This window comes from Psammomys obesus, unplaced genomic scaffold (assembly GCF_907164565.1).
Source record: "Psammomys obesus unplaced genomic scaffold, mPsaObe1.curated_primary_1811, whole genome shotgun sequence".
In the NCBI taxonomy this organism is placed as follows: Eukaryota; Metazoa; Chordata; class Mammalia; order Rodentia; family Muridae; genus Psammomys; species Psammomys obesus.
Window position 1 is genome coordinate 10600616 of NW_026585689.1, and position 16304 is coordinate 10616919.

At 39.7% G+C, this 16304-nt stretch overlaps 1 protein-coding gene across 3 annotated transcripts in view; it reads left to right on the forward strand.

Annotated features, from left to right (window-relative positions):
- The first annotated feature begins 297 nt into the window (after positions 1-297).
- Positions 298-16304, forward strand: part of Abi3bp (ABI family member 3 binding protein) — a 211150-nt gene continuing 195143 nt past the window's right edge. For all 3 annotated transcript variants that reach the window (XM_055594593.1, XM_055594575.1, XM_055594585.1), the window contains exon 1: positions 298-376. In XM_055594593.1, coding sequence (XP_055450568.1) covers positions 298-376 — 79 coding nt within the window. The remainder of the gene's footprint in view (positions 377-16304) is intronic.

The following is a 16304-nucleotide window of genomic DNA, read 5'->3' on the forward strand; positions in this document are numbered from 1 at the left end:
TATAATTTTAATAATTTCCCCTTGTATCAGAGGAGAAAGAGAGGAGGCAGACTGTTATAACATTGCAGAGGGAAACGTGATGATATGTTTTTGCTGTTGTGCCTACTTTTTTTTTTTTTTTTTTTTGAGTGTGTGGGAAAGGGTGTGATGTCATCCTGTCTCCACCTCCTGTGAGTAAGCCCACAGCAGAGCTCAGTGCAGCCGCCCGACTCTGTCAGTGGAGGACGCCCACTTAAATGCAGTTCCAGGGTTGCAAGGCACCCAGCATCACTCCCCGTGTGAGCAGGCAAATGCAACATGCTCTCCAGCCTGGGGTGTCTGCTTCTCTGTGGAAGTATTGCACTTGCTCTGGGAAATGCACAGAAATTGCCAAAAGGCAAGTAGCTCGGATGTTTTGTGTTTTAAAAGTAAGATTAAGAGTTGCTTGTTTTAAGCTGTTGGTAGGAAATAGGATCTGCTTTACAATCTGGGGGAATTGAATTATTTGTGCAGAAAGTCAAAGGTTATATGTGTGAAGGGGTGACTTAAGTGTTGTTTTTCTCTTGGACCCCTGTTATTTACTTTGCAGTTGCAGCTCCTCCTAACAGCTTCTGATGGAGTATGATCACATGGACTGAAGTGGTGTAGTTTCACAAACCAGCATTTGTCTATTAGATCAGGTTATAGGAATGACTATTGTAGTTTGTTAGAGCTATTTGGTGCCTTCAGCCCTGTCCACAGAGACAGTGGGAAGTGGCTTAAGCTTTTCGAGTAGCTTGTTCTGAAAGCTGGAGTCCTTTGCATACCTATCAAGTATACCTGCATGGTAGGGGCCCAAGGGGTCTAGCCTGCTCAGCCCTAGTACAGTGGCGAGCTAAGCAGCAGCCAGGACTCTGCAGTGGAGTTTGGAAGAGATTTTGATTTGCTGGACAGGACACTCCCCCCTCTCCTGCCTAAATTGGTAATTTTAGTGTTGGTATTTTGTTTATGAAAGTCATCAAAAGAGAAGTAAATTTTCTAAATTTAGACCCTAGAAGAGAACTTTGCAACTCGTTAGCACTAAATCAGGAGGCTTTTGCCCTGTCCCGTCAGTGAACATAGATGTTGTGTGCACTCTTGCTTCTTCGCAGAGGCACGTTGGGTCTGTGGAGGCTTTTTATGGCTGCAGACTGCTGCAGTCAGCAGGATTAGGAAAAACAGGCTGGAATTTGCCGTACAGTTATGATGGAAAATATTAGCAGTAACGCACGGCACAGCCTCATCAAAACCAAGTCTGAAAGAAAAGCTCAGGGTCAGAATGCTGAAAGGACGCCTCTGTGTCCTCTCTCTGGAGAGCTCAGTCTAGGATTATCCAGTCTCAAACGCAAAGTGTCCATTTTTCCCCCCGCTGGGTAAAGTGAAACTTGAATCCAGAATGTGAAGGCTGAGGCATTTGGCTAGTTAGTAGCTCACATCGGGATGGGAACTGCAGAAGAAGGCAAAGGAACCCCCAATTCTGATCCAATGATTATGCAAAGAAAACAAAACCAAACACCATTAGGTTTTTCTTCTACCATGAGTTTCATTCCTTGATCATAATGAACTGTGACTTAATCCATAATTAATTGTTCACATTGATGTAACTTTTAGCAATTTTGCCATTTAAAAGGAGCTTTTGGTATTTTTCACTTTCAAAACTTACAAGTGTGTGTGTGTGTGTGTGTGTGTGTGTGTGTGTGTGTGTGTGTGTGTGCATTTATTTTACTTTGTATTTACTATGGAAGAATGATAGTCAAATTTGGTTACTACAAACTTATGTAAATTCTTAGGTGCCTTAATTTTCCTGTTGTAATCACTAGATATAGAACTTTTGGTACAAGTTGCCTTTGTTTGTAATGATAAAGAAGAATATATAGCTGTCAATACTGGGCACACAACTTTTGTCTAGTTTTTGCCCATCAATGTGTTTGCAATGTTTCTTTTGTAATGTTTTAACAATCTATTTTGGTTAGTCTGAACAAAATGTTATATTATAACTATTGTAAAGTAAATGGGAACTCTCTTTGCTTTTATTTTCTTAAAAGTTATCGAAATCTCTTTAAGCTGTTCACCTTTGTCAAAGTCTGTTCCAGAATGCCCTATAATAGATAAGGGTCTGGGAAGCAGAAGCTTTCCTCCAATAACTTCAGGAACTCTTCATGCTTATGGGGTGGGGGTGGGTGGGTGGAAGATGTTCCATGATGGATGATACCATTCTACATGATTTAAACATTTCTCAAGAAAAAAAGTATTCAGCCTTTTAACCCGTTGTTTCCCAAACCCATTTGAACAAGAGTCCCCCTTCTAGTCAAGTACAGCTATATTTTTCCAGAGACTGTCTGTGACAGATCACATTTGAAAAGGTGCTGGGATATGTTCTTCCTTACTGCTTTAGAGTTTGATACCATCTGTGATTTAAGAAGAGGACAGAGGTTGAGAGCCAGAGATTAATGGTCACGAACATAGTCCATCCCAAGCCTTTGCGTTTATGGACCAGTGAAAATGAATGTAGGTTTTAATAGCAGGGTTCTATTGATAGGGGTCATACCTGACTTTGCTTTGTGAGAATGCTCAAAGTGAGGGGGGAAAATCATTGCTGTTCAGGAAACCCAGCCATTTTCATTAGTTTAAAAAAATAAGTACATTTCACTAGACATGTAAGTCAATCCAGTGTCCATCTTTTTTTTTTTTTCAGTTTATTAAAGACTGATTAAAAACTTCATCACAGGCCATATTTGTAAAGCACTGGCCTATCTTAACTGTTTAAGTAAATGAAGACCCCCACAATAGGGAAATTTTAGTAAATTTCCCATGTTAATGGTGGAGTCAAGACCAAACACTAATCTTGCTTCCTGCTGGGTAAAGGACCTCTAACCTATCTTAGGGATAATTATACATATATATAATTATGTATAAACATATATATCTGTTTATAATCATTTGTTAGATGCCACATTACTATTTACATACCTAGTCACATATCTTATTCTAAAAATAAATTGTTAAAAAATTTTTGTCTTTAAAAGTATAAAGACTATTAATAATGTATCTTTTCTTGTCTTCATAAATCAATGACTATATCCTTTGGCAATTTATTTATTTGGATTTCATGTCCAAACTACAAGAGCCATGTGCAAGGGCACAGGAGGTGGCATGTTCTTGATGGCGTGATAAGATTGCCAAGCACTGTTCATATGATAACATTGGGGAAGGATCTCCTGCCTTATGCCCTGACCATCCTTGGCCCACAGGACAGATGTGACTGTCCATAGGAAGCTGTACCTTGCTCCACCAGCCTCTGCTCTGCCCCTGGGAATGCCAACAGCCCTTCTGGTGAGATTACTTGAATTTCTTTCTTTTCTTTTTTGAACTTTTTTTTCTGGGATGAAAATTACACCATGACACTCAGACATTGGAGAAGAATTTGCATTTTGCTTTGTACTGTTGGAAGCCCCTGTGCTCCAGCCACTTCTGGGCCTCTTTATTTTGGCTCTATAGAACTTTCTTCTCCCTTGGTACATGTACTAAAACAAAAACCACAGAAGAAAACATGGTGTGAAGAGAGCCAACATAATCTTATCAAAGGATGCCAGAGGCTTGACAGCCCTCTTTGCTGAAACTCCTGTGTATAGAATTTATATCTAGCCTGAAGGCACTATCTTTGCTAGGCAGTTCTGTCGCTTCTCTTGAAGTATGCAGGAGGAAAGTCAAAGGAATGTCTGAAATATGAATGTAATAACACAGCCATGGGACAGGAGAATCTTGGGTACATGCAGAGGTAGTGAGCAACTGGCTCTTTGCCTTGTGTTCTTACTCAAAAGAATAGAAAACCTTCACAAAATGTACACGCGCAGGCTGGGAAGATGACTCAGCAGTTAAGAGCACATCCTACTTTTGCAGAGGACCTGAGTTCAGTTCTCAGCACCAATAGGGAGCAACTGCTATATAAAAACCTATAACACCAGTGCCAGAGGACCCAAAGTCTTCTTTTGGCCTCTATAGGCACCAGTACACATACTTAAATCCATAAGTAGACTTTGATCACTCAATTAAAAATAAAACCATCTCTTTTTTTTTTAAAGAAAGTGGACAGATTAATCACAATAATCAACAGGGCTATGAACCTATTTATTCTCAAATGTGGTATTTTTTGAGTGAGTAGTAATTTAGTGTGACATTTTTGATGCAGGAAATCTAAATTCTAAACACTTGTATGAAGCAGATATCTTATTACTCTCATTTTATAGAGTTATGCTTCGATACACCAATTTCTTAAGTAAAAAGCTGTGTGCCATGCCCAGATCACGGAGACTAAGACTAAGCATGGCTCTTGTCTTCCGGTAGCTGACTAGTTCTTGGGGAAGAGTTAATTCTAGTGCAGCGAGATCATTCTTCGTTTGCAATGAAGCCCCTGAGCTTTGAGAACAGCTTGAAGGACTCAATTCAGACCAGAGGACTCAGGCATTCAAGAGACACCAAGGACAGGGCTGAGAGACTTTGAGAGGTGAGGGCACCTTGCATAGCCTTCTGTGAACTTTCTAGCCACTCACCTTGCAGCTGGCTCTCACCCTCCACAGGGCCCTTCTGAACAAAAGAATGCAATAAAAAGAGTGTGTCCCTCAAAAAACCTGGTCTGCCTCTCCAAGGGACAGGTGATATTTATGAGGCAGTAGGAGAATGAGAAGGATAATACCCAGTGGGGAGGAGTGATATGATTTTAATTTTTTTCTATAATATATATATATATATATATATATATATATATATATATATATATATATATATATATATCTTAATTCAGAGGCTTTCTGTGTATCTCTTGCAGTCCTGGAACTTGCTTCTGTAGACCAAGCTGGCCTTGAACTCAGAGATCCATCTTCTACTGTCTCCTGAGTGCTGGGATTAAAGGCATGTCACCATCACTGACTAAGGGCTGATTTTGTTAAAATAATGTGTTTGTGAGTTTCTGGGACAGTGTACATAGGAAGTGTACATAGGAAGAGTGTACATAGGAAGAAATGATTCAACTGAAAAAAGGGCTGTAAAACCACAGGAAATTTATTTTAGTGTTTTTTTTTCCAGTTGTAAATGTTTATAGTTTTAGTTCTAATGATTTCTTGTTGTATTTGTTTATTCAAGTGCTAATTATTCAACATCTAGGAAAAACTGAATGAGACCAGCTATGCTTTAAAAACCATATGTTATGAATAAGCAAATAGTCAAATATAGTTTAGTTGTGGCTGAGTTTAGAAACCAATGCTTTAAATCAAAATTTGCTGATGTTGATTATGAATTCATCAGTTATAGATTCAATAGATTGCTCTATTGGGCTATGAGATACAAACTATTAAAGGATTTCAGCTCTCTATTTTTCTTCAAGTTAATAGGTTACAAGGGAATGTTTGAGAATACAGTTCATCAATATTGCATGAAAAAAGATGAGAAGCTTTTTATAGTTTAGTGGCTGACAGAAGGTTTGCTTAAGGCAGAAGTGGAGTCTAATGAAGGGAGAGCTACTGAGGTCACATGACCTACCCAGTGGTGCTAAGTGGGTCACCAGCCTCAGAAAAAATTCCTTTTGCTTATTCTCTGATTGGCAGTAATAAAAGTAGGTGCTGAAGAAAGACGAGGACTTGATAAGATTGATCTGAAAATAAATGGAAAGCTAAAAATAAAATCTAATCTGAGAGATTACTGGACTAGTAAAATTTTAAAAAATACTTGTCTCTTGACAAGCATAAATAGACTAAAATAAAGAGCATCAGCTACAAAAGTGCTAAATATAAAAGGAAAAAGCAGTGGTCTAAATACATAGATTTTATTAAAATAACATTACATACGTAAACAAATTGCTACCTAGCATGATGAGTAATGCCTTGTTTATATAAATTATCCTCCCACCTATGAAAAATTTTATTACCATCAATAGTATATTATTTACTGAGGTGTAAAAGTTTTCATGAATTTGGCAGCTCAAGAAAATGCATGTATTATTGCAAAGTTTCTGCCTTAGTGGCAATTCTCTCATTCAAGGTCTTTTGTGAGGCTGCAATAAAGGATCTAGAACTAGATTTTGTCTGAAGGAGTGGCTGGGGAAAGATATACTTGTAAGATCACATGGCTGAAAGGATTCGGTCCACGGAGGGCCACTGGCGCGAGGGGCTCACTGGCTATTAGACAGAAGTCATGTTAGCCCTTGGATGTACTGGCCTTTCTTATTTGGCCACTGTACCTAGAACCGTCTGCAGCCAGGACATAAATTACACCCTTATGTACCTTAATTACAGAAGTAAACATCTGAGACTTCTGCAGGGTGCTTTCGGTAAGAAGCAACTCAATAGTTAGAAATAGTTACATTCCTTGGGCTAACTGAACATCAACCCACCGTAAATGCTCTATAGGCTGTCTCATGTCCCTACATCATACAGCGGAACTGTGAACCCAAGAAGCCTAACTCCAGAGAACACGCTGGTTTGAGCACTGACACTCCATCAGCTTCCCACAGAAGTCAGACACTGGTGACAGGTGCTTCACAGGTGAGGTGCCAATCAGCCTCCCTATATGACTGGAATTAATTCCCAGAAATCCTTGAGAGCTGGCATAAGGATCTGAGAAGAGCCAAAGAATCCAGTGTGAGCCTTATTTTCTGTTTGAAAGAGTCCAGTCAATGCCTGGCTTTCTTGGTCTATGTGGAGAGACACATGAAACACATTTTTTTTTTAAAAAAAATTTTTCTCAAAGGAGACGACATAAGAAATAATGAACTTCTTATAATACAAACGAATATTAAGCAGTCCACACTTATGAAGTTGCCTTGTAGTCCCTATAATTACAGGCTTCTGAGATGTTTATGCGGTGCCTTTGAGAGTATGCAAAGAAATTCCCATACGGTTACGATAAATTTGCATCTGGCAGAAGACTGTGTACTTTATTACTGGACATCGTGGAAAAAAAAATTGGAAAAACCAAAGGACCTTTGTTTAGAGCCCTTTGAGTGTTAATAAAACAATTATACATGCTCTCAGCACACAAAGTAAAAAGTAGATTTACCACGACAATATTCTTAGCGCGACACTGGAACATTTAATATTGAAAGTGTGATTTTTCATAGTAGGGTGTTTGTGGACAGTTAAATGTGAACGAATTGTGTGTCTTTTCTCATCTTGTATGTTTCTTGTGCTGGAGTGATCCGTGGAAAGCATGTGGCAGGTAAGGGTGGCCCCAATGCCCCAGACAAACGGAAAGATAGTCAAAAGTCTCTCCACAGCTGTTGACACCTGCTTGGATTCCCCACTAAAATCCTCCCATTATAAGACTGCCTCAGTGTTCTCCACACTTCCCCATCTAACAAAACCGTGACATGTATCTCCAGTGGTTGGCCTGACACTTTGAGATGCTTGGAGCTAGGCTGGGAGTTGAGGTCCTCTGAGCACTTTACAAATAATGAAGTCTGCTACTGTTTGTCCAGTGGAACTCTGGAAACGGAGGTGGAAGGAGACACATCACTAACCGCTTGTTACCATTTTGCTGTCAAGGACCATATACATCTGAGGCCCACCCAGTGGTAAACCAGGGCAAAACCACTCATCCCAAGCATCTTCTGGTCAGACTAAAAAGTAGTATTAGCAAGAACCGAGACTCAATTCATAGTTTTCCTATGGCATGGCAATCTTGGCCGTCCATGAGCAAAACTGAAAGTTTTCAACTATATCATAAGTCTTTGCCTCTTTCCCAGTTACTATTAACCTAGAAAGGCTTGAGAGGTTTTAAAAATATTCCATGGATGATTTGAATATGATTGAGGACTAATAACCAATAGCTTTTTACAAAGTTGCCTGTGTAAGTGCCTGATAAATTTTTCTGGTAGAGTATGGTGTAGGAGTTAAAAGGTGCAGGTAAATTATTTTGTTGGTTAAGTGTTAATTTCTATAAATCTAAAAGTGATCATCACATTTTTGTTGCTTTATTTCAGGATTTTATGACATTGTTTTGGAAAAAGTTTATACATCCTTATCAGCTACATATTTGAGCTTAAATTTATATATATACATATCAGCTTAAATTTGAGGCACACTTTTTATTTTTAAAGCGTTAACACCTAGGTGTGGCTTAGGTGAGAAGCTATGACTTGTGTTCTTCCTTTGAACATAAATTGATTTTTGTCACCTAGTTAATACTTTGCAAATTGTAGTAAGATTAGAAATATGAGTAAAACCTTTCCTGTCTCAAGGAGCTTGACCCTAGCGGTGAATAAAAACATTTGGTTGGAGCAGCATGGCTGGGCAGTTAGAGCATTTACGGATCTCGTAGACTCTCATGTTCTTTTCCCAGCACCTACATGGGAGCTCCCAAGTGCCAGAAACCCTGGCTCTAAGAGATCTGACATCCTCCTATGGCCTTCACAGGCTCTTGTCCACATGTGGAACACCTAAAGCCCCACAGATAGTCAGGCAGACTGTCAGACAGACAGACAGGCAGACAGATGAACAAACACACACAAATATTAAAATAAATAATACATCTTTAAAAATTTGGTCACATGACATACTCTTGTATAGGGAAGTGTTGGTATTTTAATTTCTGGATGCTCATGTGTGCTCAGCTGTGTATGTGTGTATGTGACTGGACTGTGTGTGGAATATGCAATCCAGGGCATGCAGAGTCTAGCGGAGGATGCTATATATTCTGTCTATCACCCTCCCCCCGCAGTCCCTTGACACAGGGTCTCTCATTTAACCTGAAGTTAGACTTTCGGCCAGGAGATCTCAGCCATCATCATCTCTCCACCCCAACTGGAGTGAAGAGTGCTTGTGTTTCTTAATTTTTTTTTTTAAATTCTCGTTAAGTAATCCACATTTCTGGGGTCAGTCCATCCCACTGTGCTGTCATATTTTGAAATCTACTAGCTCTGAGAAAAATGAGCTTTTGTAGTATGTTTAGAAAAGCAAGGTACCTTATAGACCCAGTTGACACAAAATATGTGTGAAGTGAGCGTGCAGCGTACCTCCCTTCCCACCAAGTGAGGCTGTATGAGCTAGCTTGTCTTTTTTCCTTTAGATTAAGGATAAATTTCCTATCCTGTAGGATGCTTAATGATCTGATACATCTTTCAAATGCCATGTGTCTGTGTGATACAATGGTGTGTCTCTGCTGAATCGGGGGAGGAATCCTGGTAGAACCCTGGACCCCCAGCTTTGCTTCCAGAGTGCAGACAAGGTGGTTCAGGTGTCTGATCCCCTTAAATATCATTCTTTGATTTTTCCACTTTTTTAGCTGATAAGAGATTTTCCTGGTATTCTGAAGTCCTGCTGGGCATCCGCTGTGCACACAGCTTGTGGGGAGGGCCGGGACCTAATAGGCCTCCCTTCTCTAGGAGCCTCGGATCCTGCCCTTTAAGGAGAGGGTTAGGATGGCTGCCAAACTTTCATTGGCAGAAACTCTGGAATTCAGTCCTGTTCCAAATAGGCTGTCAGTGGTGTAGGAAGCTCTCCTTCCAGTTTCCTGGATGGAGTTAAGCCATTCCTAGCCAGTTGTTAAGGAGAAAGCATCAGATGGTCTGAGCATCAACCCCTGCATTCCTCTTCTGGGTCATCTTCTCCAGACACCCTGGTGACTGTGCTGTCACTAAATTCTTCCCCAAACACTCATCATTTCACTGGACTTGGAATACTGTGCACGGTGCTCCACTGAGGTTCGCTCTGACCTGTAGTTCATTATGAACTGGGAGGATAAATGCTAAAAAATAGCAATATAGGTTAGTGGGTAAATAACAGAAGTAATTAAGAGTCTGTGCCAGTTAGTAAACCCTCTTTGACCATCAGATTTTTCCCTTCTGAAAGGAAAGCATGAAAAGCATCAATTATTTTGCTTTTGTCAGTAAATAATAATAGGATGACTTTAATGAATGCTTTAGTAGTTGCTCTGCATATCTGGTGTGCGAGTGTGTCTGTGTATGTTTACGGAGGTGCTATTAGAAGTTGACTTGATAGGCTAGGGTCAGATGGAAGGGGAGGAGGACCTCCCTTAGCAGTGAACTTGGAGAGGGGCAGGGAGGAGATGAGGGAGGGAGAGTGGGATTGGGAGGGGATGAGGGAGGGGGTTACAGCTGAGATACAAAGTGAATAAACTGTAATTAATATATATATAAATAAAAATTTAAATTAAAAAATAAAATAAAATAAGAAGTTGCTATCAGGTGTCTTCTCCATTGTTCTTCACCTTATTGTTTGAGACAAGTTCTCTTGTTGAATCTAGATCTCACAACTGGCAAGGCAACCTGACCAGTGAGCTCCAGGGATTCATCTATTTCTACTTTCCCAGTACTGGTGCCATAATGTCAGGATTTTACATGCATGCTGAGGATTTGAATTCAGGTCTTTATGCTTGCATAGCAACCACTTTACCAATTTAGTCATCTCCTCAGCCCCTGATAGTTCTGTACCATTTCCCTCTTTGAGACAGGGACTAATTATGAAGCCTGGAACTCTTTAGGAAGACCAGTCATGGAGCTCCACCTGCCTCAGCCTCCCAAGTGCTTGGATGAAAGCTATGTGCCACCATGTAGAGGTTTAGTAATTCCATTCTTAAGTTCAGTTTATTAGTTATTTTTTTTTCTCACAGCTGCGGCCAAAATCCATAAGAAAACAGCTTAGGAAAGTTTATGGAGGCTCATTCCATGGTTGTTTTGTTCTTGAGTGGGCTTATGGTGTTAGGAGCATGGATGTGATGTCAACTCTTCATCAAAAGGAAGCAGAGAGAAGGATACAGGACAGAACCAGAGATAAGATGCCCCCTAGAATCTACACTCAGTAACTACAACCTCCAGCTGGTCCCACCTTCTCTAATATATGGAACCTCTCAAAGTACCACACCCCCATCTGGGGACTTAGGCTTTAGCACATGGGCTTGCAGAGAACATTTCGTATTAAATATAGGAAAGAGCCTTGAAACCAGGTACCTTTTTGAAAACTTCACTTGCGCTTTGGCAGAGGGAGAGCTACACAACAGTCCATGGCTTAGATACTTCTTGAAAAGATTCTGAGAGAAAAGAATCCTTGGGACTATGATATAGCAACCTCACACAGAGACAGGACTTGGGGAGTGGAGCCAGAGCTCTACAGAGACTCTGAACATGACTTTTGCCATCAGCTTCCTGCTGTTTCCCTCATGCAGCTCATCCTGTGAGGGTTGAGAAGGTTCAGCTCCCCCCTTTTTGTTGTTCCAGTTTCTTCTTTTCCCTAAACCCTCAACATCCATTCTTTGCCCTGCCTCTTCCTTTTCCTATAAAAGTCCTCAGTGCATTTCTCCACTTTAGATTGTGTTGTAAAGTCACAGCTGACTTTCCATTTGTTTGGAATGCACCAAAAGTCATCTCTTTGGAAAGACAATGCATACTCTGTCTTGTTAGAGAAGAAGACTCTTTCTGTGTCATGCTAAGAACTCCAATAGGTTGAAAATACTGTTTCTTGCTCATTTGTCTTAGCATCAGTGAGCATGCAAAGAACTACATTTATTTTCATCTGATTAGCTCAGTGTTTATCACACATCATAAGCCATAACTGTATCTTTACTTCATTCTTAAGTGATGTTGAATCTAGCATAACCATGACTCCCTTTTAAGAAAAATCAGTGTATAATGACAAAAGCCAAACTTCATAGTGTCAATTTGTAAAGATTTTTTAAAATAATTTTTGAAGGTTTTCTATTTGTTCTACTGTAGGTGTTGCAGTTTATGTTGAAAAACTTGCAGAGAATTGTTCTGTTTTCTAGTTGCTCGGTGTGTTACATCTGAAGTTCAAATACCATGTTTCTTTTTATTTGATTGACTTGCAACCAATATTTTCACAAAGTAGTGTTTCTATGTAGGGTGTCCCCAGCAAACGTGATCATTGCATTGGCAGCTAGATCACAGTTGTGGGGATTTAATTGTGTTTCAATACCAAGCCTCCCTCTTTGATCTCCATATCTTTGGCTCACTGTTTTCTTGGCCTGCACTCAACAGGTACATTCCAAATTTTCCTTCTGTTTTGTTTACAATGCCCCTCTTTCTTTTCTTCCTTTCTTTGCAACTTTTGATGTTTGTCTCTGGAAGACAAGCCATCATGTCTGCCTGGTACCTTTATAGAGTTCATTAGCTTTTAAGCTTTGTTACCAGTTTACTTTTCTCATTGTTGAAACAGACACCTGATGGAAGTAACTTTAAGGAGGAAGGATTTATTTTGGATACTCTTTCCAGAAGGCACTGTCCATTGATTGTTGAGGAGAAAGCATGGTAGTGTTCCTTGGCAACTTAGAATTTGGCTGGGTCTTCATGAATCTCAGTAGACCAGGCAGAGAGCTTAGGCCCAAAGTGGCAAAGGATATAGCCCTGAAGGCCAACCCTCTAGTGAATCACTTCTGTCAGACAGACCCTATTTCCAAAGGTTGCACAGCCTCTTCAAACAGTGCCATCAGAGAGTAACAACCTGTTCAAACACATGAGCCTATGCTAGAACTTTTATATCCAACACTATACTTTTTTCATCCTTAACCCATATTAAGAATAAATACATATTTTTAAAAACCCATAGAGTCATCCCTGCATATTCTACTTCTAAACCATCAACTAATGGTATATCTGATATATTTAAATGAGAAACTATAGCTGGACATGGTGGTGCACACCTGTAATCCCAGCACTCAAGAAGACAGGTGGATCACTGTGAGTTTGAGGCCAGCCTGATCTACAAAGCAAGTCCAGAGCAGCCAGAGACATCCTGTCGAGAGAGAGCACAAGAGAAACTATATTTGTACTGAATAGTTATGGCTTCTTTTATTGCAACTATTCCCCAGACTATGCAGTATAATTACTATATGATAGAAGTTGCAATATATTAGGTATTATAAGTAATACAAGGATGGTTTAAAGTTTACAGAAAGATATGAACAGGTTACATATAAATACTACAATATTGGGATTTGAATATTGATTCATGAATTTTGATTTCTGTGACAGGTCCTGGAACCAGTCCCCACTGGGTACAAGAAGATGACTATGTAAATTAGGTTGCGGAGCCAGATGAATGTGTAAATTGCACTTGTCAGTCCCATGCTACATTATTCTAGTTTTTTCTTGTGATAAAAATAAGAAACAGCTGAAAGTCCAGCAAACATTGAAATTTTGATTAACATATTGAGTATGATTTAAAAATATTTCCTTTAGTCTCTCACTGAAGAGAGTGATTTTTTAATTATTTATTTTTTATATTAATTACAGTTTATTCACTTTGTATCCCAGCTGTAGTCCCATCCCTCATTCCCTCCCAATCCCACCCTTCTTCCCTCATCTTCTCCCATGCCCCTCTCCAAGTCCACTGAGAGGGGAGGTCCTCCTCCCCTTCCATCTGACCCTAGCCTATCAGGTCTCATCAGGACTGGCTGCATTGTTTTCCTATGTGGCCTGGTAAGGCTGCTCCTCCCCCCCTCCAGGAGTTGGTGATCAAAGAGCCAGCCACTGAGTTCATGACAAAGACAGTCCCTGTTTCCCTTACTAGGGAACTCACTTGGACACTGAGCTGCCGTGGGCTACATCTGTGCAGGGGTTCTAGGTTATCACCATGCATGGTCCTTGATTAGAGTATCAGTCTCAGAAAAGACCTCTAGGCCCAGATTTCCTGGTTCTGTTGCTCCCTTGTGGAACTCCTGTCCCTTCCAAGTCTTTCTATGTCCCCCTTCTTTCATAAGATTTCCTGTACTCTGCCCAAAGTTTGGCTATGAGTCTCAGCATCTGCTTTGACACACTGCTAGGTAGAGTCTTTCAGAGGCCCTCTGTGGTAGGCTCCTGTCCTGTTCCCTGTTTTCTCCCTCTTCTGTTGTCTAATCTGTTTGCCTTTCTGAATGAGGATTGATCATCTTAGCTAGGGTTCTCCTTCTTGCTTAGCTTCTTTAGATGTACATATTTTAGTATGTTTATCCTATATTATATGTCTAATATCCATTTATAAGTGAGTATATACCATGTGTGTCTTTCTGCTTCTGGGATACCTCACTCAGGATGATCTAAACAGAGAATTCTCTGTAGAGGAATATCGAATGACAGAGAAACACTTAAAGAAATGTTCAACATCCTCAGTCATCAGGGGAAGGCAAATTAAAAGACCCTGAGATTTCACCTTCCACCCATCAGAATGGCTAAGATCAAAAACTCAAGTGACAATACATGCTAGAGAGGATGTGGAGAAGGGGAACCCTCCTCCATTGCTGGTGGGAATGTAAACTTGTACAACCACTCTGGAAATCAATCTGGTGCTTTCTCAGACAATTAGGGATAGTGCTTCCTCAAGATCCAGCTATACCACTCCTAGATATATATCCAAAAGATGTTCAAGTACACAACAAGGACATTTATTCAACCATGTTCGTAGCAGCTTTATTTGTAATAGCCAGAACCTAGAAATACCCAGATGCCCCTGAACTGAGGAATGGATACAGAAATTGTGGTGTATTTACACAACAGAATACTATTCAGCAATTAAAAACAAGGAAATCGTGAAATTTGCAGGCAAATGGTGGGATCTAGAAAAGATCGTCCTGAGAGAGTGATTATTTTAAAATACGGTTTTGAGAATAGCAACTCAGATTTGAATATTGACACTGGTACTGAATTCTCTATCAGATAATCATCTGTCAGATAATAAATGGCTAATGCATCAGTTACTCTTCTCTCTCTGTGACGACATATTTGACAAAATCAAAACAAGGAAGAAAAGGCTTTTTTGGGCTCACAATTCACGTAGAGACTATGTCAAAATATAAATTAGTTAATATTATGTTTTCACATATTTTGGCAAGAAAGCCCGTTTTTATAGCTTATCACGAACATGTTAGTGCTTTTTCAAATATTTTCAGGCACCCCTCTTAACTGTTTATAAAAACAGTGTATATAGTTGTATAATCCCCTAACCTCAGCAGCCAAATTGTATTATATAACATTCCTTAGTCGGGCACTCAGTGCAAACATCTGTTTTCACTCATGTCAGGCAATTATGACGAATATTTACTGTGGTGTTTCCCAAAGTCATCACACTCCATGGCTCAACTGTCCTGTGAAAGGGCTTTTGTGATGTCCCAGAAACATTCATTTTAAACATTCCTTTTCATAGCTGGGAGTTCAGGCCACAAAGAAACCACAGACATGAATACTAAATAAACTTCCTGTAAATTACAAAATAATTTAAGAAGGCATTAAAGGATAAGCATGAGCAAAGCAAAGATATTTTAGAGATATTTTATCCAGGGACCTTCCTATTTTGTGAAAGTGTCTCATTGAAAACTAGAACAGAAACCAAATACCACCAACACCAAGACAAACAAACATTGATCTCAAATCTCCAGTTTTTCTCCTACCCACTTTCCATCGATGGTGTTTGTATCCTTCATACATCCTCAAGGCTTTCTTGTGGAAGATTATTGAATCGATGCAGTAAAAATAACCTCATAAAGGGCTGGCGAGGTACTCAGTGGTTAAGAGTTAGTACTACTTTTACAGAGGACTTGAGTTCACTTCCCAAGCGCGTATTGATGGCTCACAATCACCTGTGACTCCACCTCCAGAGGAGTCTGACACCTCTGGCCTTGGGGCTCCCTGGGCAGCTGCACACATGTGCTCATCCTACACACATAATTAAAAGTAAAAATAAATATTTTTAATTTAAGAAAGAACCTTATTGGTTGTATTATATGTAAATACAGCTGTTTAACAAATCTGTAGATAGTGTTTCACACATTCAAGACAAATATCCCTAGTCCCAAATTCAAAATCCAAAATGCTTCCAAACCCAAAATTTTTATTTCACCAATATGGATACCATAAGAGAAAAATTCTTTCCTGATTTTAAGTGATAGGTCTTAGTCAGAATGCAGGTATACCAGAAATATGGTGTAAATGTCACTTGAAGCTAAGTGTATAGGTATATCTGAGATGCAAATAAATTTATGTATAGACTTAGGTTCCATCCTCAAAGTATATCATTAAGTATGTGAAAATATTCCTTCAAACAAAAAATTTGAAAAATGGAACACTCATTTTGTCTCAAACAATTCGGGTAAGGTGTGTTCACGATATATTGAGGAACAAAGGTTCTACATCAAACCTCAGAATCCTGGAGGTCATTTTACTGGACATATGTTGGGACTTACCCTTCAAGATTTATCAGTGCTGGGGTCCTTTGAAGAATTTTAATTGCTTACAGGTTCTCATATGATCTAGGTGCTGCTGATGCTGGGACCATATTGGAAAACCACAGACTTATGAATCTAGCAAATATGCA